Source organism: Uncinocarpus reesii, genomic scaffold, assembly GCF_000003515.1.
Source record: "Uncinocarpus reesii 1704 scaffold_1 genomic scaffold, whole genome shotgun sequence".
NCBI lineage: Eukaryota > Fungi > Ascomycota > Eurotiomycetes > Onygenales > Onygenaceae > Uncinocarpus > Uncinocarpus reesii.
The window spans coordinates 836,488-860,686 of NW_003052500.1; the positions used below are offsets into that span (position 1 = coordinate 836,488).

The 24,199-nt window shown below is 47.2% G+C and overlaps 7 protein-coding genes across 7 annotated transcripts; 5 read left to right on the plus strand and 2 right to left on the minus strand.

Moving 5' to 3' along the window:
* Positions 1–784: 784 nt before the first annotated feature.
* UREG_00450 (uncharacterized protein) lies at positions 785–2,188 on the minus strand (the record flags this gene model as incomplete). The annotated part of the gene is made up of 1 exon (XM_002540891.1): positions 785–2,188. One exon carries the CDS (start codon positions 2,186–2,188, stop codon positions 785–787), a length of 1,404 nt encoding a protein of 467 aa, XP_002540937.1.
* An 822-nt stretch (positions 2,189–3,010) lies between these two features.
* Positions 3,011–7,595, plus strand: UREG_00451 (uncharacterized protein; the record flags this gene model as incomplete). Its single annotated transcript, XM_002540892.1, has 2 exons — positions 3,011–4,028; positions 4,165–7,595. The coding sequence occupies 2 exons, from the start codon at positions 3,011–3,013 to the stop codon at positions 7,593–7,595; spliced, it is 4,449 nt and encodes a 1,482-aa protein (XP_002540938.1).
* A 1,155-nt stretch (positions 7,596–8,750) lies between these two features.
* UREG_00452 (uncharacterized protein) lies at positions 8,751–10,466 on the plus strand (the record flags this gene model as incomplete). The annotated part of the gene is made up of 8 exons (XM_002540893.1): positions 8,751–8,972; positions 9,051–9,088; positions 9,157–9,246; positions 9,300–9,341; positions 9,520–9,560; positions 9,810–9,831; positions 9,890–10,226; positions 10,431–10,466. The coding sequence occupies 8 exons, from the start codon at positions 8,751–8,753 to the stop codon at positions 10,464–10,466; spliced, it is 828 nt and encodes a 275-aa protein (XP_002540939.1).
* Positions 10,467–13,591: 3,125 nt separating this feature from the next.
* UREG_00453 (uncharacterized protein) lies at positions 13,592–15,286 on the plus strand (the record flags this gene model as incomplete). Its single annotated transcript, XM_002540894.1, has 3 exons — positions 13,592–13,646; positions 13,795–14,411; positions 14,459–15,286. 3 exons carry the CDS (start codon positions 13,592–13,594, stop codon positions 15,284–15,286), a joined length of 1,500 nt encoding a protein of 499 aa, XP_002540940.1.
* A 627-nt stretch (positions 15,287–15,913) lies between these two features.
* Positions 15,914–16,632, plus strand: UREG_00454 (uncharacterized protein; the record flags this gene model as incomplete). The annotated part of the gene is made up of 2 exons (XM_002540895.1): positions 15,914–15,974; positions 16,028–16,632. 2 exons carry the CDS (start codon positions 15,914–15,916, stop codon positions 16,630–16,632), a joined length of 666 nt encoding a protein of 221 aa, XP_002540941.1.
* A 978-nt stretch (positions 16,633–17,610) lies between these two features.
* On the plus strand, positions 17,611–18,841 carry UREG_00455 (uncharacterized protein; the record flags this gene model as incomplete). Its single annotated transcript, XM_002540896.1, has 2 exons — positions 17,611–17,914; positions 17,970–18,841. 2 exons carry the CDS (start codon positions 17,611–17,613, stop codon positions 18,839–18,841), a joined length of 1,176 nt encoding a protein of 391 aa, XP_002540942.1.
* A 1,484-nt stretch (positions 18,842–20,325) lies between these two features.
* UREG_00456 (SLA2 protein) lies at positions 20,326–23,742 on the minus strand (the record flags this gene model as incomplete). The annotated part of the gene is made up of 7 exons (XM_002540897.1): positions 20,326–20,409; positions 20,460–21,674; positions 21,728–21,877; positions 21,947–22,995; positions 23,048–23,232; positions 23,285–23,492; positions 23,565–23,742. 7 exons carry the CDS (start codon positions 23,740–23,742, stop codon positions 20,326–20,328), a joined length of 3,069 nt encoding a protein of 1,022 aa, XP_002540943.1.
* Positions 23,743–24,199: the final 457 nt, after the last annotated feature.

Below are 24,199 nucleotides of genomic sequence, written 5' to 3' on the forward strand. Positions count from 1 at the left end.
TGTATTTGATTGTTGTCGATATTAGGAAGCATGGGTTGGTGTCTTTGAACGTACATTTGCGCATCTTGGCTGCTGGGTAACCGCAAGAGCTACAGGTGCTCTTTTGAATGTGGAAAGAGCGGCGACCTGGTCAAGAGAAATATCCGTTGTCAGTCCCATGTCGAATGAATATTCCCTTCCAAAACTTCTGCTCCGTCTCCCTTTAACCCGTCGAACGGCTCCCAGAATTCGAGGAAAAACTAACCGCATCGTCGGCACAAGGTGTGCGTCTTGTTGTGGCGCTTGCCAAAGCTGGATGTTCCCTTCGCTAATCAAGCCCATCAGTAATCACATAAATCATGCTATCGGAGTTTTATTCGACGTCTTGGTGGATCTGGGGGTCGTTCGTACTCATCTTGGGTTAGGAACTCTACTGCCAGGCAAAGAAATCCGTTAGTCTCTCAGAAATCTAGGATCTCAGCACGAAGAGAACATGAGATTCAACATACCTCGATTTTGCTGTTGGAAGCGGTGGTCGTGTCGTCGTTGTCGCAAAAGGCCGTTGAATCCAAAGTTCTCAAAGCGCTAAGCGAATTGTTGTGCGAGGGTTGAAGCCCTGAGTCACGTGATACGCCTTTTCCCCAAGAAACATCAAACTCGCAGCAGAGGGAAGAATTGACAGGCAGCATATTCTACAAGGGAATAGAATGAAGAATCCGATTCTGATGATCCTTATTGAAATGCATTATATCTACAGAAATCGCTTGAACGCTCCAAAATAACAACAAAAAGCACCATGGCCGTATCAAGTAACCAGTTTATCCTTTCCGAGATATGCAGCCATGGGGTCGTCAGCAACATGTCGAGATCTTTTATAGCTTTCAAGCTCTTCCTCGGTCACACCTTGCTGAAGCTCATGTAGTGTCCGCTTCCCTAAGGTCGTGGTCATAGACTTGTCGTCTTTTCTATCGGTGGCCGCTATAGCAGGTGCTTCGGTAGCAGCGTTCTCAAGCTCTTTCAAAAGCATCGTCTCAGCTTCCGCGAAAGCAGTCTTGCCTTCTTCTCCCGTGCAGTAGCTATTTTTCACAATAGAATGGCAGCACGCATAACCCCATTTGAAATTAGACCACCAACTGCCCCAGACTGAGGTATGATTGTTGATCAGTACATCTTCCTTGTATTTCGACTTCACAGCCGTTTTTGGCTCCCCTTTGATGGCGCCAGTTTCGTCGTATTCCACAAATCGCTCATTTTCAGTAACAGCAGCTTGGTGCAATAATCCAGGTTGTAAGAATTCTGCCCCGCCATACTTATCCAGTAACGCTTTCTTTTGTGCTGCTTTTTTGGCATCCGTTTCTTCCTTCTGCTTCTTCCTATAGAATTCCCCCTGCGTTGGGTTTGCCTGCAAATGTTGTCTATCTGCATCGCCACGCTCCTGTGTTTCCCAAGCGTATCGTTGCGCCTTTTCAAATTCAGCGGCATCACCCGATGCCCGCATAAAGTTTTCTTCGGCGACGAGCGCGGCGGCTTTATCAAACTGTGCGCCCATGTCGACCATCGAGCGTGTCTTCGGGTCATACTTGGCAGAGTCAAGATCCAAGTTCAGTAAGTATTTCGCTGTATCTTCTCGAATTCGTAGATTCCGAGTTGCTGTGCTTTGTTTCCTTCCCATATCCGACTCCTCAGCATATTTAGCTTCACCTACACCGTCGACATCATCCTCATCCTCGTCATTACCGGGATCTGACTTTCGATCTTCTGACGCATCTTTAGCTCGTCGTTTAAGTGTCTCCAGTTCTTCATATTCGTGTACGACGTTCCTATATTCTCTAGCATCGTAGCCGTTCCAACGATCCCGTTTTGCATCCCAGCCCATTTCTACCTTTTGAATCACTTCATCGGCCTGGATATCTTTCCCAGTCCACTTGGCGCCGAGCTTTCGAGGTCTGCTTAAGCAATCTTTTGTCTTGTGGGTCATCGCTCCGCAGTTCTCGCAGGCTCCTTTCCGGTATTTCGTCGCCGCAGGTCCTGCTCGCTTGCCTCTCTCGTACCATTGTGACTGGCCCTCTTTGGACTTCTGTAGACGTTGATGCTCGAGGTAGTCGTTGGCAGACGATTCGTCATCGACGTAGAACGGCTTTTTCGAGATAAAGGACGGGATATATTCGTTGCGCTCTTTGGACGCTACGTCTGTCGGTCTTCGCGACATTGTCGGTGATATAAACAGTAGGCGCAAGTATTATTATAAGTTCCCCTCGGGTATCTAGAAATTATGAGACTGCTGACCCCCAAATAACTGCTTGAAGAGAACTTCGTGAAGAGACGGCCTGGAGATGGCAACGCCAAATCTGTCACGTGAGTGGCGCTCAGGCTGGCGCTCACGTTCCAACTGTTCTAGAACGCGTCGTCTTCGAACTTCCAAAAGCTCAACGTCTGCCTGATGGCTGCTTCGTTGGACAGTTGGATGAATGTTGAAATTCTGCATTCCCCATGTTTTTCGAACTCACCCTTCATAGCTGATGGAAACCTTCCGCGTTTTGCTAAATTGCGTCGACCATTACCAAAGCACTCCAACATATTTTGACCCTCAAGTCCCTCGCAGCGATGATCCTATACCAGCGGCGGCAAGGCCAAAAGTCCCCGTCATCCGAGTATTCGGTGCCACTGAGACGGGACAGAAAGTGTGCGCGCATATACATGGAGCCTTCCCATACCTCTATATAGAATACCGTGGGAGCCTAGCTCCAGATCAAGGTTAGAAACGATGGTTTTCCCTTTGAGACAATTCGCCTAAGTGCTTGCAGTCAAAGCTGCTGTTCGTAGCCTCCACGTATCAATTGATCATGCCCTCGCGGCTAGCTACCGTCGGAATGCATATGATCCCGGAACGGCCTACGTCGCCCATATAAGCCTCGTTAAGGGTACTCCTTTCTACGGCTACCATGTTGGACATAGATTTTTCTTCAAGATATATTTGCTTAATCCCCTGCATATGACGCGCCTGGCGGACCTTTTACTCCAGGGTGCTGTAATGAAACGGGTTCTTCAGCCATATGAAAGCCATATGCAATATGTACCTCAGTGGATGTGCGATTACAATTTGTACGGCTGTTCGTATATCGAGTGTCGCAAAGCGACCTTTCGGGGGCCGGTGCCGCTTTATTCTGAGTTAGAGGATCCTAACCACCGGTGGCATGACCGAAGTATTCCACCTGAGTTGATATCCGACGCCGTGGTATACCCTAAACAGAGCCACTGTATGCTTGAGGTTGACATTCAGGTCCAAGATATCCTCAACCGTCATGAAATCAGGGAGCGCCCTTTGCATAATGATCTTTTCGAAAACTTGCCTTCAGCTCATCTTGACGAGAAATTGGTTCCAAGTTTGGCTAGTTTGTGGGAGGACGAAAAGCGGAGGAGAAAGGCTGCATTGGGCTTGGTGGACCCAGAAAGCAGCCCTTTTACTCCCGCAGATCTAGTTTCTATGTCCGCTGATCCTCGAAATACTGCCTCTGGTGGCTGGATTCATGAAGAAGAGTTCCGAGCTCAAATAACGAATCTAATGATGGGCGAGAGAGCTAGACATGGCGAGAAACTGAAAACAACAAATCCCGCTCAACCAGTTCCATTCGAATCGAATATACAGTCGGCTTTGGATAGCGTACAGGATTTGTTTCCTGAAAACCTTCATACAGCTCGCTCAGAGACTCTTAATGTCGAAGCTGAACCTGCGGAAGCCGACGTCGAAGTTGACGAGTTGCGGATTCTATCGGCTGGACTTCAGATGCCAACTAAGCCAGACTGGGATGGGAATAACGTTCTCTCGCGAAACTCGCAACCTGACAGCATCAAAGAACAAGAGTTAGAACACATTCTGACAGACGGCTCGACGTTTAGGGAAAATAATGATAATTCTGAAGGTGAAAATAATGGGATTGATAATTCAAAACCGATTTCGTATGCTGAGCTCGAGAGTATGGGAATCCGGCGATCATCAGCCATCATTAATTCTAACCAAGACATCTTCGAAATAGACGATGAATTTATAAGTAAATTCAAGCCTGGCTCTTTAAGAAGCCCCCTTTCACCGGAAAGGACGGCGCAACGGCCGAACAAGAGACTTAGATTCACATTGGAAAATACAGTGTCCCCGGTACACACTCTCTCACAGCTGCATGAAGATAGAGCGCCCTCATCTCAACTTCTTCCCGCCCACCCAACAAGAAGCTCAACAGCATCGAACTGCCGGAGACCCTTCTTCACAGGCAAAATCGTCGCAAAAGTCAGACAGAAATGACTGCAACCAGAGGCTACAGTTCCCTATAGTCAAAGACCCGAATGATCCTCTTACTCTTTCAAGATTTAGCCAGCAAAGTGGTTCAATGAAATTGACTCAGTCCAACGCTGAAAAGCAGGAATCCGCTTCCCTACAAGATTCTCACTTGCGTTCGGCATCAGACAAACCGCTCGATTTCGGTGCCTCACAAACATCTCACTTAAATGAGGCCGAGCTGGGCCATTATTTTCACCAATCCTTCAATATACCCTCTTATGGCAAAACATATCTATTCGCTCCCCCTTGTCCACCGTTAGCTACGGTTCGCGCAACTATAAATGATGACTCAAAGCCCTCCGTCATCTACCAAAACGCATATTATAGCAATGATGACGATGTGCCAGAACGCTCACGAGAATACGCTGGGAGAGAATTCAAACTCGAAAGCAATACGGTACCGTATCTTCCTCAATTTGACCCAACCGGAAAAATATCCGAGTCCCTTAGATCCAAGCCTCCAACCATTGATCCAGGTGTTTTCGAAAGGGATAATGTTAGGCTCCGAAAAACCTGCTCTATCCGCTGCTGGGAATTTGCGCCCTTGCCACCGTCGCGTTTAGAGGTGGTTGAATGGTGCAAGGAGCAAGATTCTAAAGATCTTCAAGCTAGCCCGTTTATTGCGAAGCAACCCCAGCGTATTGGACTTTCTCAGATTGATGCTGTTACCCAAAAGGATTCCCATGGCTTTAAATATTCCCAGAAGAAACATTCCCGAAATATACAACACGAGTCCAACTATATGAGTGTTATGAGCCTTGAAATACATGTGAACACAAGAGGAACACTTGCACCTAATCCTGAGGAGGATGAAGTATCTTGTATATTTTGGTGTATCCAATCTGGCGAACGTTCACTTGATGCCAGTGGAAGCGAAAACGATATCCAAACAGGCATACTTGCCGTCGCAGACCCTGAGAACATCAGGGGGAAGGTCTGGCATGATGCAAATGCTGAAGTTGAGGAGGAACCCTCAGAACTTGACCTTCTTACCAAACTGGTGGATTCTGTGCGGTATCATGACCCAGATATTTTGACAGGATACGAAGTCCATAATGGCTCGTGGGGTTATCTCATCGAACGTGCAAGGCTCAAGTATGATTATGATCTTTGTGATGAACTATCCAGAGTGAAAACAGATTCCCATGGGCGTTTCGGCAAAGAATCTGATCGGTGGGGTTTCAACCACACATCTACCATTCGCGTCACGGGTAGACATATGATCAATATCTGGAGAGCGATGAGAGGCGAGCTGAATCTGCTTCAGTATACCATGGAGAACGTTGTATTTCATGTGCTTCACCGGAGGATACCCCATTACCCTTTTCATGTGTTAACCAAATGGTTTAAGAGTACTAAACCTCGAAATATAGTAAAAGTTGTCAACTATCTTATTGCACGGACAAAGTTAAATCTTAAAATCCTCGATGCGAACGAGCTAATTTCAAGAACGAGCGAGCAAGCAAGGATTCTTGGAATCGACTTCTTTTCCGTATTCTCTCGAGGATCCCAGTTCAAAGTTGAATCTCTGATGTTCCGCATTGCCAAACCAGAGAATTTTATTTTGATTTCTCCAAGCAAAGCACAGGTGGGCCAGCAGAATGCTCTTGAGTGTCTGCCACTCGTGATGGAGCCTCAAAGCGACTTCTATACCAGTCCGCTCCTGGTTTTGGATTTTCAGTCACTCTACCCAAGTATTATGATTGCATATAATTATTGCTATTCGACTTTTTTGGGTAGGATCGTGGATTGGCGCGGTCGAAACAAAATGGGCTTTATTGATTACCAAAGGCAGCAAGGTTTGCTCGAGCTTCTTCAAGACCAGATCAACATTTCTCCGAACGGCATCATGTATACCAAGCCAGAGGTTCGCAAATCGCTGTTAGCGAAAATGCTTACGGAGATTCTTGAGACTCGTGTCATGGTGAAAGGAGGCATGAAAGCTAATAAGGAGGACAGAGCGCTGCAGCGATTACTCAATAATCGACAGCTCGCATTAAAGTTGATTGCGAATGTGACGTATGGCTATACTTCTGCGTCCTTTTCGGGGAGGATGCCCTGTACCGAGATAGCCGATAGCATAGTCCAAACCGCTCGAGAGACGTTGGAGAAGGCTATTGCACTGATCCACTCGGTTGAGAGATGGGGAGCCGAAGTTGTTTATGGCGATACAGATAGTCTCTTCATCTACCTCAAGGGCCGTACCAGGGATGAAGCCTTCGATCTCGGGGAAGAAATCGCGAAGACGATTACCGATCGCAACCCTCGTCCCGTGAAACTCAAATTCGAGAAAGTATACCATCCGTGCGTCCTTTTGGCTAAAAAGAGATATGTGGGCTACAAGTACGAAACTCGTGACCAAAAGAAGCCTGAATTCGATGCGAAAGGTATAGAAACGGTCCGCCGGGACGGCACTCCGGCCGAGCAGAAGATTGAAGAGAAGGCGCTGAGAATCCTGTTTGAGACCGCTGATCTCAGTCAAATCAAGAAGTATTTCCAGAAGCAATGCGCGAAAATCATGCAGGGCAGAGTGTCCATCCAGGATTTCTGTTTCGCAAAGGAGGTAAAGCTAGGTAGCTATAGCGAAAAGGGTCCGCCACCACCAGGCGCGCTGATAAGTGCGAAGCGAATGTTGGAAGACCCAAGACTGGAACCGCAATATGGCGAACGGGTTCCGTACGTGGTGATCTCAGGTGCCCCGGGTGCGCGGCTGATCGACCGCTGCGTGGCGCCTGAAGTCCTCCTCCAAGACCCACAGATGGAATTGGATGCGGAATACTATATTTCGAAGAATATCATCCCTCCGCTTGAACGAATCTTCAACCTTGTTGGAGCGAACGTCCGACAGTGGTATGACGAAATGCCCAAGTATCAGCGGATGCGGCGCACTGACGGAGCCATGATCCCGTCCTGCAAAGACGGAACCCTGCTGCGCAAGACGTTGGAATCATACATGAAGTCTTCGTCTTGCGCCGTGTGTCGAGAGAAGCTGGAAAGCGACCAGCCTCTTTGCAACAGCTGTTTACAGCAACCGCAGACTGCGCTCATGCGTTTGCAGTATAGGATTCAACGGGCGGAGAGAAGAGTGACCGATGTGCATGAGGTCTGCCGTTCTTGTATGGGTGTTCCCTGGGGTGATGAAGTCAAATGCGATAGTAAAGACTGCCCAGTGTTCTATTCGAGAACTAGAACGACCTCGAATCTTTCATACACTCGGGCGCTTTTAGACCCCGTGGCCGAAACTCTTGAGGGTTCTAGCGAGCAGGGCCCGTGGACATGGTAACTTGACTGGAATTCATCGCTTTTTGTTCTACTTTCTTTTTTGGCAATAGACCATGGTACCGAGTTGAATGATAAATCCTAGTCCAAGGCATTGGGGCCACCATCATACATAGTTGGAATCAACGAATGACCTATCTCCATGAGAATGTAACTGCGTGTGTGTGAGTGTGTGCGCAGGAGTCGCCACGAAACGACCTGCTTTCAGTTTCTTTGTTCTCATCAACCACCAGGACCAGCGCTGGACGAAATCTCAATTCTCCCTTGACCCAAGAAAATCCCAGAAACCCTCTCACGGTCCAGCAACCAGGAATAACTATGTAATCTTCCTTGCTGCTGCCCATCACTCGAGCCTCCTTGTCGGCCCAGGAACCAGTCAGCAGCGCCAAAGGCTCGCCACACCTAACCGCCGGTCCGGTAGAAAAGCCTTTCTTTGTTTGAAATCCAGCGAATCGCCAATCTAAATATCTTCGAACCGAGAAAAGGCATGTTCCCAGAGCCGTGCGCACGGAGAAACCCCATGGCCATTGGGGGGGGATCGGGTTCAGCCGGTTCATGGCTCATGGCGTCAAAGCGGAACTATTAATACTCTCTGATCGACGCTGCGGGCTTTCCCAGGCATGGGTTTTCCGTCGGCTGCCTAGTCCTCGGAGACGGAGACCACACTGCATTCCAATCAGCTGCAATAACTGGGCATCGATTCTGGAGATACGTGCGTAAGGTCGGATGTATGGTTGTGGAACGTGGTAGCAGAGAGGGGGAGAGGAATGGTTCTCGACCACTGGATCCGTTCTTCAATGCAACTGCATTCGGCTGTCTTCTTTGTCTCGAATTTGCGTTTGCTTTCTTTTTCTTCTTGACCCCTTTTGGCTGTTACAGCAAGAGAGGAGGCGTCCGGAGCTGAGCGCATGGTTTTGGCGGATGATAGGTACGCGTTGTTTGTTAATTATAATGCATTGTCTTGTTATTTTTACATACAATGCATGATGCAATGGCCATGTCCTTGTCTGCAATGGCTGTCCACGAGGAAAGGGATAAAAGAGAGCTGCGGACCCGGCCAATAGCTCGCTGATAGCAAATGTCCTTTTGTTCTTTCGTCGACCCATTTTGCATCTTTCAGTTACAGAGCTTTGACATTTCCAGTCCGTTCAAAGCCTACATGCCTGCCATGGCCCGTCCCCTTGTGCAACAGCTGCAGGAATCTCCCCGGATTGTCTACGACTGGAGTCGAAACTTATATGTGGTTGAGCTGCTCTTCGATTCGGGCGTATACTATTTTCCTCTTTGTCCCGGTGTACCTAATCCGGAGCCCTGTTGGACCATTCGTGCTGGGCCGTCGGGGGAGATCCCGGTGGCCAATGTTCCGGCTCCAGCTATTCCAGTTAGTTCCCCGGGACTTGTCGTCAACCCAATATCGAATGTTCTCACGGGCCAGTGCCTGGCTGACTAGTTGTCAAAGGAGCCTAGTTTTGGTTCCGATTATGGCGAAGACGATACGTGAGTCGACAGGCTTTCGATCTTTGAGTCATTGCCGCAAGTGCTAATGGGAATATTTGCGAGGCCAGTCTGAGCACGACAGAGCTGACTTCTGAGTTTGTCGATTATCCATATGATTATGGTCGGCGATATAATGCTTTCCAGGAGGGAGAATATTGGTATGTGGCTGCAATGGTGTTCAACAAGCACACTAGACTGACGTGCTGGTTAGGGCGCCAAACGATGAGGTCCAGCAAAACCAGATGGACATCGCGTAAGTAGCTCCTATCGCACGGAGACCAAGTTATGAAGCTGAGATCGCTCTGCCAGGTATGATATGTTCTATCAATTGCTTGACGGAAGGCTCGCAGATGCACCGGTCCCCACAGACGTGAGAGTTCGTATAGCACTCCCTTACCGCCTCTTGATCTGGATGTTAATCCTTAACATAGGAGGTTATCGATCTTGGAACTGGTAATGGAACATGGGCAATGTAAGGGCTTCATTCTCTTTTCCTACTCCATTCTTCTTAGAGGATCCTAATGCTGTCCCAGTGATTTTGCGGACGAGTATCCATGTGCAAATGTCACCGGCATAGACTTCTCAGCAATTCAACCAACCGAGCTACCGAGCAACTGTAGCTTTATCATTGACGATGTTTGCGACGACTGGTGCTATCCGCCAAACCACTTCGATCTGGTCCATATACGACAAATGTACGGATCTGTAGCTGATTGGCCAGGCCTCTATAGGTCAATATATCGGTGCGTTTCTTTGTTGCCCAAGGTATCTACATTCAACGAAGCAAGCTAACCAAACTAGCCATTTAAAACCTGGAGGCTGGATTGACCAGCAAGAAATATCTGTTGAGTTCAAGTCGGACGACGGTTCGCTCCCATATGACCATCCGCTCAGCCGGTGGTCGAGGTTGATGCTCCAGGCCGGAGAGATAAGCGGAAAGACGTTTCGAATCGTCGATCAGGCGCGAGACCATCTCCTAGACGCAGGGTTTGTAGACGTGACAGAGAGGAGACACAAGGTACCTGTCGGGACATGGGCCAAAGAACCGCAAATGAAAGCATTAGGAAGGCTTAACTTGGAACAAATCAAAGCGGGTCTCGATGGGTGGACGATCATGCCGTTCATGCGAGAGTTGAGGGTAAGTAGAGATTCATGTTGTCTATCTTCGAACCACTGTCCGCTGAAATGCGTCTTCCTGTCTAGTGGTCATATGTCGATATGCGCTACTTCATCCGCGATGTTTTAGAAGCCCTTGCAGACCCGAACATACACACGTATATTGAAGTGTAGGTTTTCCACTCGTGTGGCTGGTCTTCCCTTCCGCTAAACAGATATCGTCTAGGACATCGGTTTGTGCCAAGAGGCCCCGGTTGGGTAAAGGAGGAAGATAAACGCAAATGGCTTCAATTGAACCCGTAAAAGGATGGGATAAAAGTTACCTGTAAATAGTTGCGTTGCCTTGTAAATTAGGGAGCATTTACGAGTTTGGAGTCTGGGGTATGAAGAAGGACTCTGCATGAATAGGGCAATCCGCCGTGGAGCAATACACAAAGTCTCAGGATTTCAATTAACCGGCTACTTGATCGTGAAGCAATTTCTGATATTGGCTTGTTTGTACGGAGCACAGAACGTCGGAGTTATTTCTTCGACGCTCGGTTTGCCCGGTTTGTCCGGTTTGCCCTGTTTGCCTGGGTGTCAGCGAGTCACGTGCACGGGGTGAGCTTTTGGCTCATCCCAACCCAGGAGATAGAAGACGCCGAAAGCGATCAATGTCATGCGCTGCGCGTTCGTCACAATGGCGACGAAAAAAGATATGCGGAGAGCTGACCTAGGTATATCCCCCTATTGACTGGCGATTTAGACTTATCCGGGATACGCTGGTTAACCTCGAAAGGCAGTGGTCCCATTTGTTGGCCCTTCGTCAAAGAAGAAGGATGGTGATATGGCTAGTGGGTTCCCTCGCACGCGATTCCGGCAGCGTGTATTTGGTTGCTGATAACTTTCTCAAGGCGCCCTGTCGAGCACGCTTCCTATGGCTGCGGTATGTTGAGGAATGGGCCGTCTTCATCTCTCGGACCAGCACTAACGCGATATGCAGATGTTTACGCGGAGCCGGTGCGTTGTTGTCCCATCAACATAGTTGCGAGGAAGTCTCGATTAAATTTGAGGGCTATACTGAAAAAACCAATTGTGCTGCGAATAGGATGATCGGATGGTGTGTTCAACCTGATCGTTCACGCCTTTCCTCCAGGTTTCTGATCCATCTTGTGCAGGACGGCGGTTGTATTTTCGCTCCAGACATGGATGGCCGAGTCGCCAGAGCAGAAAAAGAATGCTGCCACACCCTCTTATTTATCGGTGATTATGTCCGGTATGTTTAATCAAATCTTCCTGGCAAAGTTAGACACCTGCTGATGTCTTCGGTGTTTTCTAGTTATGGCAGTCATTGTTGTATGTCATGTGCCTATACTTGTTTCTCAAAAGGCATTCATGCCGAAATACTTTGCTATCAATTCAATAGGCGATCTCGAAGCTAACAGGGCTCCACCAGGCTTATCTACCGCTGTTTTTCCCGTCTCCAGCGGCAAAAGCAGGCGGTGCAACATCGATGCCACCACTTCCGTCATAATTTGTAGTTTTCAAAATATGATATGGGTGCTCACATTATTTAATTTGCGGACTCCTGCTCTCTAAAACCTTGCCAACTCTCGACTTATCCTATCTAAATCATCCTGTCGCATGATTTGCTCAAAATGCCCAGTTCTAAACATTCCACTACTCTCCGAAAAGGTATCTCATAATCGGTCTATGCAGTCTTCTCCAAAGAATTCGCCGTACAACCGGAGTAAAAAATATCCACAAAACAGGCTATTACAAGTGAGAGAAGAAAATGAATGACGACCGACCTCAGAGAAAATCATATATGCTTTGAGATTATAATGCTGCACATATGCGTTAACCTCCAAATGTAGCCTGATACGTCGAGGGTGAGTCTGGCAGTCAATTACCGAGAGAAACAGACGAAGGGAAACAGAACTAGAATTTGAAAGACAGGTCACATCTTGAAATATCAGCCAATACATGAATGACTTGCTAGCAGGCACACAAGTCAAACAATCATCTCCTATCCATTCACTATTATATACAGAGGCCAACTTAAGCACCCTAGGTTACCTTGTCTTTGTTATGGTAATTCACATCGGAGTTCCAGCTATGACCTAATTAGCACGTTCTTCAGGTAGCTAAACCCGGAAGAAATATATCAAATTCAAAATGAGACTTACAAAAGAGTCTATAATTCAATTAGCAATCCCAGTCATTTAGCTTCTTGTGGAGGGGATTATAATTACCTTGTCACCATCGCCCCAAGAAAAATTCTTAGAGCGGATATTTTGATATGGATATTCCACTCGCTCTTCCAATGGTGGCATATGTTCCCAATGCTCCCAATGTTCATTCCACAGGTTATACGCATTGATAGACCCAAGAATAAGCGCTGGGATTACCACGCTGCCTCGTAATTAGTATCACATCGGTTTGGGAAGAATAGGCAATGTTACTAGATGGAGAGTTTCCTCCAAAGATCTATCCCAATTAGAATTTATATTTCATGTTAGAAGAATGCTTCAACGAACCGCTTGTTGCCGCAGCATGGGCTTGGACTGCTGCTCTCTCGCGGTTGAATTTGTTGTCAGGCAGATTTGGGAGCGTCCGTTCAGATGCCATTGAGCGGCGCTGAAGGCCCAAAGGAACCCGGGGGTACAAAAGTCGAGGAGTCCCTCGTTGGGGTACGCGAATAATGGACCTTTGAAGGAACATGGTTGGCAAGCAGATTTGAAGTCGGATAAGGGAGAAGCAGTGGTGGGATCATCATTTGAAGTGGAAAGCCGGGCCAAACCTGAAGGAAACAAAGCTATTACGTAATTACTCAGTGAACTAGCCATAATTAGTTAGTTAGTTAACTAGTCAACTCCTTCTAAAGATCAGGTTCGAAGTTATCCCGAGTGAGTTGCTGGATCCTTGGCACCGCCATGGCATTCAGAGAACCTCAGTATTCACATGGAACTTGATCGACCACTGACTAGTAGTAAAATACCCAGATAGCCTTCGCCTTTACTAGTTATATGCAAATTTCAATTTACCATTTCAAACCTACCTGGTGCACTGGTTTGTTATCACAATGCCTTTGCGGCTTACAACATGGAATGGTTTTTACACCCTCGGTGTCATAGCTTAGGAGACGTACTGACTTGCATGCATAGTTAACGGCATACGGTTTGGCATAATGGCTCATTCAGTGTATTTAAACATACTAATCAACTCTTAGCAATCCATTCTCCTATCAACCATGGAGAGAAAACAAGTCATTTGAAGTATGTTTCTCACAAACTTACAGTCGACAGCAACTTATCTAAAGTCTAAAAGAGGATGTTTGAAACTCTGGAGGCAGATATAGTCGTTTTCCAGGAAGCAAAGATACAAAAAAAGGACCTCACAGATGACATGGTCCTTGTTCCTGGCTGGGACTGCTTTTTCAGTCTCCCTAAACAAAAGAAAGGTATGATATATTATGCCATTGTTTATCAGGACATCTTGGTTTCTCACTAATAGGGCAGGCTACTCCGGAGTTGTAATATACACACGCTGCTCGACATGCTCGCCAATACGCGCGGAAGAAGGGCTGACTGGCATTCTCTCCCTGCCAGGATCAACGACTCCCTACCGAGAGTTATCTAAAGACGACCAAATAGGAGGTTATCCTAACTTCGAGCAGCTTGAACTTCTCTCGTTCGACCCTAAAACTATAGATTCTGAGGGTCGCTGCGTCATTCTCGAATTTCCAGCCTTCGTTTTATTGGGGGTCTACTGCCCTGCCAATCGTGACGAAAATCGCGATGCTTTCCGCTCTGATTTTTTGAACGCCCTAGACATGCGAGTTAGGAATTTAATAGCCATTGGAAAAAGAGTCATAGTAATGGGAGACTTGAATGTTTCAAGTGACATATTGGATTCGGCTCATGCAATCGAAGCTATTCGCAAATGCAAGCTAACAGAACTCGAATTCCTCTCGTCGCCGCCTCGTCTATTGTTTAATCAACTTGTAAAAGGAGGTAAGCCAGGAACACATGAGATCGAACAAAAGCCCCAGGTCCTACTTGACTTATGCAGAAACTTTCACCCAAATCGACAAGGGATGTATACGTGTTGGGAGCAAAGGATCAATGCTCGTCCTGGAAATTATGGCGCAAGAATCGACTATGTGCTATGTAGTATGGATATGGAGGATTGGTTTGTATGGTCTGATATCCAGGAAGGTTTAATGGTATGTAGATATATGAAATTGGATGGGAACGTACTAATTCGTGGTAGGGATCAGATCACTGTCCAGTATACGCTTTAATCAAAGACACAGTGAGATATCGTGATGCCGACCGCAGTATTTGGGATATCGTGAACCCTCCGGGTGTCTTTCACGCAGGACTTCGCAAGCAACCAGCTATCCTGACCTCACTACCTCTCTCGGGGAGATTGATACCTGAATTCCACCGTCGCAGAAGTTTAAAAGAGATGTTCCAAGCAAAATCAACTCCTGCAAGTGAGCTCATGGGCAGAGCGCCAGATCTACCACATAATCCGCGCAGTTTGCAACAACTAAAAAGTCCTGATTCAGCCTGGAATGACGGAGTGAAGGGGGCATCTACGGCAGACTACCAAACTGCTAAGAGAACTCCTGCGAACAAAATTTCACCTCGCCCTGTTAAGCGTTCAAGAAAACTTGTGGATACATCATCCAATTTATCCAAGGGCCAGCAAACACTTGCGCACTTCATGGAGCAAATCCCACCAACCCAAATATCCAAGGCTGCCAATTACGATGTAACATTAAATGACCCGGGTTGTGTACCCCTGGCTAATAAGAGCTCCTTCAAGGAAAGGAGGACGATTTCAACAGAAAATACGCCGGACCCTGCTGCTAAAGAATCATGGGCGAAGCTGTTTACAAGAAAGGCGCCTCCCAGGTGTGAAGGGCACAATGAGCCTTGTATTGTCTTGGTCACCAAAAAAGCAGGCCCTAATTGTGGGAGATCTTTCTGGATATGTCCAAGACCGCTCGGTCCTAGTGGCGACAAAGAGATCGGAACACCGTGGCGCTGCCCTACATTTATTTGGTGTAGCGATTGGAAATCCCAAGAGTAACTATGAGACCTGTCACCGACTTGATATTACTTTTATGGGAAATCCAATTGATATTGAATGGACCTAGTCGACTACATCAGAGATAAAAGAGATGTTGCGCTGTAAAAGAACTTGTACATTTTAAGAATACCCGTTTGCAGACTTTGGTGCTTGACGTGGATTTTCGGCATATCTGTACGGCTTCTTCCCATCTTTTGATGGTAACTATCAGGCTTGCACGTAGAAGGGCCAATCGTGATGCCCTTCGTCTTCTTTTCTTAAATCAGATATGCTTACTTGACCCTCCTCGTACAAAATATTATTTTTCCTGTTTAAAGCTGGCGCCTGACGTTTCTAGTTGTTTTAGCTGCGATTGACCTCAGTTGAAAAGCCAGCACAAGGCTTCGAGTCTCGTAAGACCTCGGCAGCTATATCATATGGAAATAACAGAACCTACAGGAACCTTCTTTGTATTGGTTATTACATGTATTGCGTGACGCAGTGACTAGTGTTGAAATATCTCTGTTGACCGGTTTCCCTGATATGGCAACCATAAAACAGACTCAGCTCTCTTCTTCTCTCAGTTGATAGCAGATATTAGCTTCTTTGATACTGCAAGCAATTTCCCAACTTGCAATTATTGAAATTATGGCCGAATTATTTAACGCCAGTGAACCTTGGATGGAGTTTGACCGAGGTCATATTGGTGGTGAGTAAACAGTTGTTATAAGCGACTGTATCTGATATTGATCTCAATTATAGGCGATGGGATTGCAATCCGCAAATGCAGCGCGGACTTTCTTTCTGCATTATACAAAGCCTATGATAGTCTCGTCACTGGCTCCGTTGACTCTATTACTGCACACGGTCTTCAGAAATCTATCAGTCAAGAATTACACCGACTTCAGCTTTACCCAACCCTTTATCCAGCGCCAGAAGTCCAGTCTCGATTTTGTAAGCTCCTGGTAGGTGGGCTTCAAAAGTATATTGGCGGAACATTCGAGGTTATGCAAGATGCCGATTTGGATGAGGACAATCTCATTGCAAGAGAAATGGATAAAGTCCTTAATTTTCTAAATCAACGAAGCTATAAAGAAAATCTGCTACCATGGGAGCAATTCCTTTTGAGAGGTAGCCCTGGAAGTGGTGTGAAGCTGCCGAATCCCCCACCCAATGCTATTGTCCGACTTATGCCGATCGGCGGTGTTGCTCTCCATTTGAGATGGCTGAGAGCTAGGTATTTAGTTGGAAAGAAGTGCCGTGAGGTGAGCGGCTTTGAAGAACTGAAAGTGTCCTGCTACGCTAACTTCTCAAGTCTACGGTTCCCGATGGTGACATTCTACGCTGCGCTGCTGCAACCGCTCTAGGACCGGTAAATAGAGATTGATACCTGAGTTTGGTCTGATTCTAACATTTTATAGTACATTGCGACTGAGCCGGCTCCTTTTCCAAAATCCACTCATTTACACACTTGGGTATGCAATGAAATCGATATCAAAATCGTAGTTTATTCGCTGACATGGAAAGACTCAATTAACTCCTAATCCGTACTTCGAGGCAAGTGTTCCCTAATCAAATTGTCACTGCTGATTTATGTATTAATAATTTAACAGCGATATGTCACCGAGAGGAGAAATCCTAATATTACAGAAAGACTCGAAAGTCTTAGCGACGTAATTGGTAGGTCTCTTTAAAAATAACTAAACGGACTTGACTAACAAGAATCAGATCTCCTCGAAGATGAACCAACTGACTACAACGATGAGCCCAGCGGAGTAACGGCGATGATATTCAGATCATGGAAGATTGATATGCCGATCGAGGACAAACAATCTTAGGGATAACTGCTCCATATGGTAATGAGGAGGATTAATTCTTGTTATGATAAGTCTAAGACTGTAAAATCGATAGTCTTGTATGGCAATTAAATCAAACGTATTTACTCCGTAACTAGGTACGAAATTGGGTAATGACTGGAAAATAAAAGCTGTATTGGGCAACGACGTTCCTAAATGTATGGCGCTTGTACTGAGTTGTGTTGTTGGAACAAATACTTTACGAGATGAACGAGGGGTGATAGTTCTTGAGAGCCTGATTCCTTTGTTTGGGATCCCAACCACCATAGCAACACGGCACTTCCCATCTTTTACTTGAAAATTTTTTTTAAAGTGTCTTTTTCTTCATCCTCAGTTTCTTTTATTTTCATCTTTCTCGTTTCTTTTCTTCGATCATCAACCCCGGCGTCTTCACACTGGTTAGCCAAACTTTTAGATCCTCAGCGTTTAACATCTTCTATTTTGAAACCGAACTACTCAATCTATCTGAACAATTCCAAGGTATTAAATATGTCTGGAACCGAAGTTTCTGCAGTGCACCGTGCCCTCAACAATCTTTTTACCACTTTGAGCCCTGAGCAAGTCCAGAAGTTTTTGTCGGAAATGAATGGTGCAACCAATGCTCCTAATGGAATTGCGGCGGCTACAACCACTAACGGCAACGTTCCTATCGCCCCCAACAACGTTCAGCTCGACAAAGCTACCACTCCAGCTTCGATGCAAGTCCCTGCTATGACCCGACCTACTTCTCGTGGGAAGCGTGCCCGCGAAAATGGAAAATTGAGACCATTGAATTCTTTTATTGCCTTTCGAAGTATGTCTATTCAGCGCCCTATCATTGAATCTATCATTCTAATATCTGTGTGTAGGCTTTTATTCGGCTGCTTTTCCTGAGCTCTCTCAGAAAGTGAAATCAGGTCTACTTCGCCTTCTTTGGAATTCTGACCCATTCAAAGGGAAATGGGCTATTCTCGCGAAGGCTTATTCCACTATTCGCGACAAGCACTCGGACCAAGTCAATTTGGAGACATTCTTGACTTTGAATGGCCCATTCATTGGAATAGTTCCCGCTGCAGAGTATCTTGCTATCATGGGCTTGCAGTTGATTCAAGGCCCCGACAAACAGTTTTCCCTTGTCACAGCAAACAACAAGCCGACCAACCCTTATGGTTTGACTACCAACCTTTCCGCTGACGATGTTGTCGACTACTGCTACCAAACCGGTTATGTCAAAGGCATGATGCCTGGAAAAAATATTGTTCACCAAGAGGCAGCATTGGCTATGGCAGTTTCTGCTCAGCCGAATGACGCTGTGGATATCCGCTCTGCAACCAGCACCCCGTTGAATACTGCCAACCAGTTTTCTCCACCCGCAACAAGTACCAGCAACAGCGCTGAACCACAGCAAGACGGCAACGCCATGACGACTTCTAATTCGGTTCCATCTGGGAATAATACCAATAGAGCTTTGGTTATCCATCCGGCGGTTATCAACAACTCAATTACTTTAGCCCAAACTATGGCTAACAATGCTGCAATTGCCAACAATACTCCGTACGCGGCTACCGATTTTGACCAAGAACTTCGCAATGTTATGAACGCATTCCCTTTCGATGCCGATGATGATGGTTACTACGGACTTTTTAACCCTGCGCTTCGCACACCAGTCGTTGTTTATAACCCATACCGCATTCAGGGTGACTTCGATGCTTTTGATATTGGTGAACTTGGTAACATGTAAGGAATGAACTTGATGCTCGAACGCATGCATTTTGACGGAAGTTCATGCCTTTGCAACGAACAATTGGGATGACCATGTCTGGCTCTGGGGTATGAGGTCAATGGAGAATGATAGCTACGCATGGACGACTAGAATTTGCTGGGCTATTGGTCGGTTTTAATTTGGGACGAGCGGTTAACCTGTAACATTATGCAAAGCCTGTATTGTAGCAATCTTTAGTGTAGAAAACCGATCAGAATACATAAATAATTCAACACTCAGTTTATCGAGAATTCAGAGCCTACAACATTTCTAATACTCCTTCTAACAACAAATTATTCCGCTTCACGCTTTTCAATTTAGAAGTTTCGATGTGGTGGTGATAAAGTTATCTCCTATCAAACGCATCCGATTAGCGCCTCCACAATCGTCGAGTCAAAGTCTTGATCAGAGCGGGGCCGTTCCAAAACTCTGGTAACAAATAAGAACGCAGTATCTCTCACTTCACGAACATCCAAATTCTGCAGACGGTCGCATGAAGAAATACCCCAGCAATCCCACTCTACCTGCAACAGAAAAAAAAAACTTTCCCCTCGCTCATCCCCAACCACGTAGACTCCCCAAGACCCAGCCTGCAGAATTTTCTCCCCAACCAAAGGGGAAGCTCCGAAGCAAACAAAACATGACGTTCTGGGCGCCCCACCCTGTCGGGCGGCGACACCCGCAGAGCCTATCGCCGAGTCCAAACGATGCGAACATGTGGCAAAATAACGAGCTGTCTGTAACATACCAGCCCCGCTGAAAGGAAAACGGGCGAGGAAATTTTCGATGGGAATGGAGAGTTCCGATACGTCTAGCGGTATTATGTCCAGTCAGGCGACGGTAACGGCAGCGTGGTGGTCGTCCCGCGTTGATTGGTGGCTGGGGATTGGTGTACAGGAAACGGGCGGCGGCAAGAGCCGGTATTTTATTGGTTTGTTTGGTGCACATGAGGGGTAAAATACCTGCAGGGTCTTGTGGATGGCTGCGATTGGCTGCTTCGGGAACGACCCCGCCATGTGGGGGGTGTGTGGGTTGTTTGTGTTTCCCGGATCGGTGCAGGGATCATGCAGCCCCCCCCCACTCTGGCCTCCCAAAGTTACGCTGGCTGAACTCTGCTGAAACAAAGAAAACCGAGTACACTCAACTTGAAACCTGGAAGGAGGGAGAACACTAGTGTCATTTTCGATACCTACAAAGAAATCCAAATTACATACATGACGAAACACTGGGTCGAATCATCTAGACAGGCACTCAACGCTCGAGAAGTAGGCTCTCGACCAGCTTGAAGCAGGAAGCGCCGGTGTTGTGGAGATGGCGAAAAGGGGATATATATGACAGAACGGAAACAGATACAGGCAGCCTCTAGCAGAGTGGCAGGGTGGCAAACGATACTTCCAGCGTTGGTCAAAAAATGGCTGGTATGAAGCGGAGGCAACAGCCGCTTTCGGTCAGAGTTTTCCATCCTACTCGAGATATGATATCTTTCTCATTTCGCCCAGACGCTGCCTTGCCTGCGAAAGCTTGTTTTCCAGTTGGAGGATTTCAACCTACGTAAATCAGTATGAGTCACGAAATAGTATCAGTAACGGCAACATACCTGCTGCTCCATCTCTCGGACCTTGAATTCATGTCCACTCAGCTTAGAGTAGTCGACGGCCTCGGTCTCATCACGGTTCTTCTCTGCGATGATATCCTGTACTTGGCGTACCAGCGCCCTGCAGGCTGCTCCCACAGCTTTGCTGGCAGTCTCCAGGCGATCCTGAGTTTTGCTCATGAATGTCGCCTTGACACGACTAGCGGCCACAAGCTGCGCTGTGCTCGCTGCCACATCGTTACTGGCCACAATGAGCTGTTCAGGTGAGTTCCTTCCAGAGATCACTCCGTCTGCGGTTTCAATCAACGTGTTAGTCGATGTAGCCACAGCTTTTGCGGCCGAAATCAGCCCTTCGGTCCACCGATTGTTCTTCTTGTAAAACGCCGTCCTGGAGGAGCTACCGCGCCCTTCTCGGACAATCTCTTGCTGGGACGCGGTAGCTGCCTTGATAAGCTCTGCAATGGCATTGGTCACAGCAATCGATGCTTCGAGGATAGAATCATGAATCCGTAGTTCGTAGGTCGAGTACCCATCTCTCGGCTTCTTCTTGAGCTTGGCAAGTCGCGCAGCAGCTGCTTCGATGGCGTTTGCTGCGTTGGACAGTTCGCGGTCGACAAGGTCACCGAGATCGCCCGTACCGTTGAGCTTGGTGCTCTTGGGAGCAAACGCATCGACGAGCTTGGAGAGCTTTTGTAGGTTAACCGCAACTTCATGATTGTTATTGATCACCACATCTGTCTTTTGTAAAGGCTCAAGGTCTTGCAGCCGGAAAGACTGCAGAGATCGGAAAAAGGCCATCGTTGACTGTGCAGACTGCCGCGCAGCATTGATAAGCTGGTCAGCCTTTTTATCGTCTGTGGCAAACCGGGTCAGGCCTTTGGTGTTGCTGAGAACATCCGCGATGGATCCGGAGAAAACGCTGACTGTGAGTATAATCCCGGAATGCGTACTGTTGGGGCCGTCCGCGATGAAGTTATTGAATGCGGTGGAAAATTCGGTAGCGCTGGCGGACGCTTTCTCAATCTGCGAGAGCACATATGATGGCGAGGCGTTTTGGTTACCAGCTTGCATCGTCGAGTCAAGCTCGTACAAAGCATCATCCACTCGTTGGATGCCGCTTTGCAAAACAGAGTCGATAATGTCATTGATTTTCGCCACAGAGCTTAAAAGAACGTCGTCAATTTGCGTGTCAAGGGCCTTGTCCACGTCTCCTTGGTTCTATTGACATGTTAGCGGTCTAAATCCTACGCCTCTCCAGCATGCATACGTACTAATTTGAGCTCTTCTAGCTCCATCAAGGCTTGTTCCATCCCGGATTTGTACACTTCAATCTCCTCGTCCTTTTCTCGCAACGCAAGGTCGTGATCGTGATCGCGTTCACCAGTACTATTGCGCGCTTCTTCAAGGGCACGGTTCTTGTTCTATAACGCAGAGTAAATTCGCGATTAGCACCTTTAAAACGTGTCAGTGACAGGCAATCGTTAACATACCCTAAGGGCTTCCTCAAGGTCAGCCATTTCTCTATTGTATTTCGAGAGCATGGCGGAGATCTCAGAGCCCTTCGCACGCTCTGCATTTTCCGCTCTCTCAATGGCCAGGCGCAACTCTCGCTTCAGTTTCTCGAGCTCCTCCTTGTTTCCGCCGGAGATACGATCTCTCTCATGGAGCGCCCTGTCACGTTCCCTAATCATATCGGCAAGCTCTAGATTCTTGGTCTTCATCTCGCGTTCCAGCCGCTCTCGCCTATCTATTGCTTCTTGAGCCGAAGCTGCCTTAAGTTTCAGGGACTTTGTAGTTTGGAGAAGATCGAGATGTTCCTGCCGTAATTGTGAATATAGCTTCGCAAGCGCTTCGTATTTCGACCGCCATGTGTTGACTTGTTCCTGCAAAGCACGTATCTGGTCATCCTTTGACGAATTTTGCAGAGAATAGTTAGAGTTCAGTTGATTAAGCTGTTCTTCCAAATCTTTAACCCGTTTGTCGTACTGCTGTAGCATAAGCTGGTCTCGTTCGTATTGCGCACGTGCATTTAGATTTTCCTGTTCGAGTTCCGCTAAACGGCCTTGGGTTTGCTGTTGATACTGGTCCCTGAGTAGTTGCTCCTGAGCCAATCTCTGCTGTTCTGCCTGCAACCGCTGTTGTTCCTCAAAATCTCTCTGGGCCTGCTGTTGGGCAAGCAGTTGTTGCCGTTGTTGATCGTCCCACTGCTGTTGGAGCCGACGCTGCTCAGCTTCGTACTCTTCCTGTTGCCTCTTGGCTTCCGTGGACCAAAAATCGTTGATAGGTTCCGGATCTGGAATGAGTGATTTCGGGGGCGGCGTCGGTTCTTTCTCGACCTCCTTAGCTGGCCGCTTGGGCAGTGCCGGGCGGTCCTCGTCTTCACTCAACAAGTTTGGCGGTTGTTGCGGGAGTTTCGGAACGGTAATCAGGCTAGTCAGGTATCTGAGATTGGAGCATTCGTAGTAGAACCTCACAAGTCGATAGTGCTGTGCATCGTATCTTTCGCGGAGAGGCTCCAATGCCTCCTCATCGCCCGTTGCTGCCTTATGTTAGCATGTTAATGGCTTTAAATAGGAAGATAATAGACTTACTCGTATGCATCGCTCTCAGCATACTGGTGATAAACTTGTATATACCGTAACTCTCCTGAACCAATGGCACAAGCGCCGAAATCCTGCATTCATTGTTGGCGCCGCTGCGGAAATGGGAGAATATAAGCTTTTGAAAGGCATCAATCTGGTCTTGTAGGGCCATCAGATCGGTGATGGTTTCGTAACTAGAACAGTATTAACGAACGAACTAGACACTGGTTGGATGTCATAGCATACCCCTCATTCGGATCGTTGATCGATTTGAGACTAATATACTCCTCGTACTCAAATAGGCCTAGTCGTTCAACATTAATGCAAAGCTCACTGATGGTCGCAGTCGACAAATTTGAAACTGGGCACTCACCGTTGAACTCGGGATGCTGGCGGTGAAACGCCAACTTAGATTCCAAATAAAAGACATATTCCCGAATTAATGGGCCATACCCTAAAATGGGTGTTAGCGCTTTCCATTTCGAATTGACTATTTAGATCGGTAAGGAGGTCGACGCTGGCATACCTCGGAGGCCCTCGCCTGCAACACCTCTTACTAAACTATCTAGCCATGGAACATGGGCTTGTGCCTCTTTAACCGTTATCGGGTGACCTTCTTGGAGGACCTTGTGAACCGTTATCAGCGCTTTAAACGTTTGTACCTCGTCTGCTAGAACGGGTTGCCTAGAATATACGTAACCCATATTAGCCGAAGTTCCATTTCGTCTAGCTCGTGTCGGTGATAGGAAAGCCAGAATATTGCAAGTACGCGCTACTCACACTTTCATGCCCGCCCAGAACGAAGCAGACGACTTATGGTCCCAGGTATAGACGATACAGCTCCGCACATGTTTTCCTAAACCAATTTAGCCGAAATTCATCGATCGAGCGAAGCGAGTCAAAGGTAATCATACGTTTGGGGGCCGTTTCCTCTAGAGGCGTTTCCGCATCAGTCAGTTGTAACTTGGAGGTGCCGCGTAGATCTGAGAGGGCCTACCGATGCTTGTGGCTTTGCGAATGTTCACGGCCAAATCAGCCTCCGTCCTTCACATTGCGCTCGAATTAGCTTGCGCTCTTAGATAAGTAGTTTCAAATAGCTAAATTGAAAATAGTACCTGCTCATATCGATATTCCTTGTGACTGTTGAATTGTATGCCATAG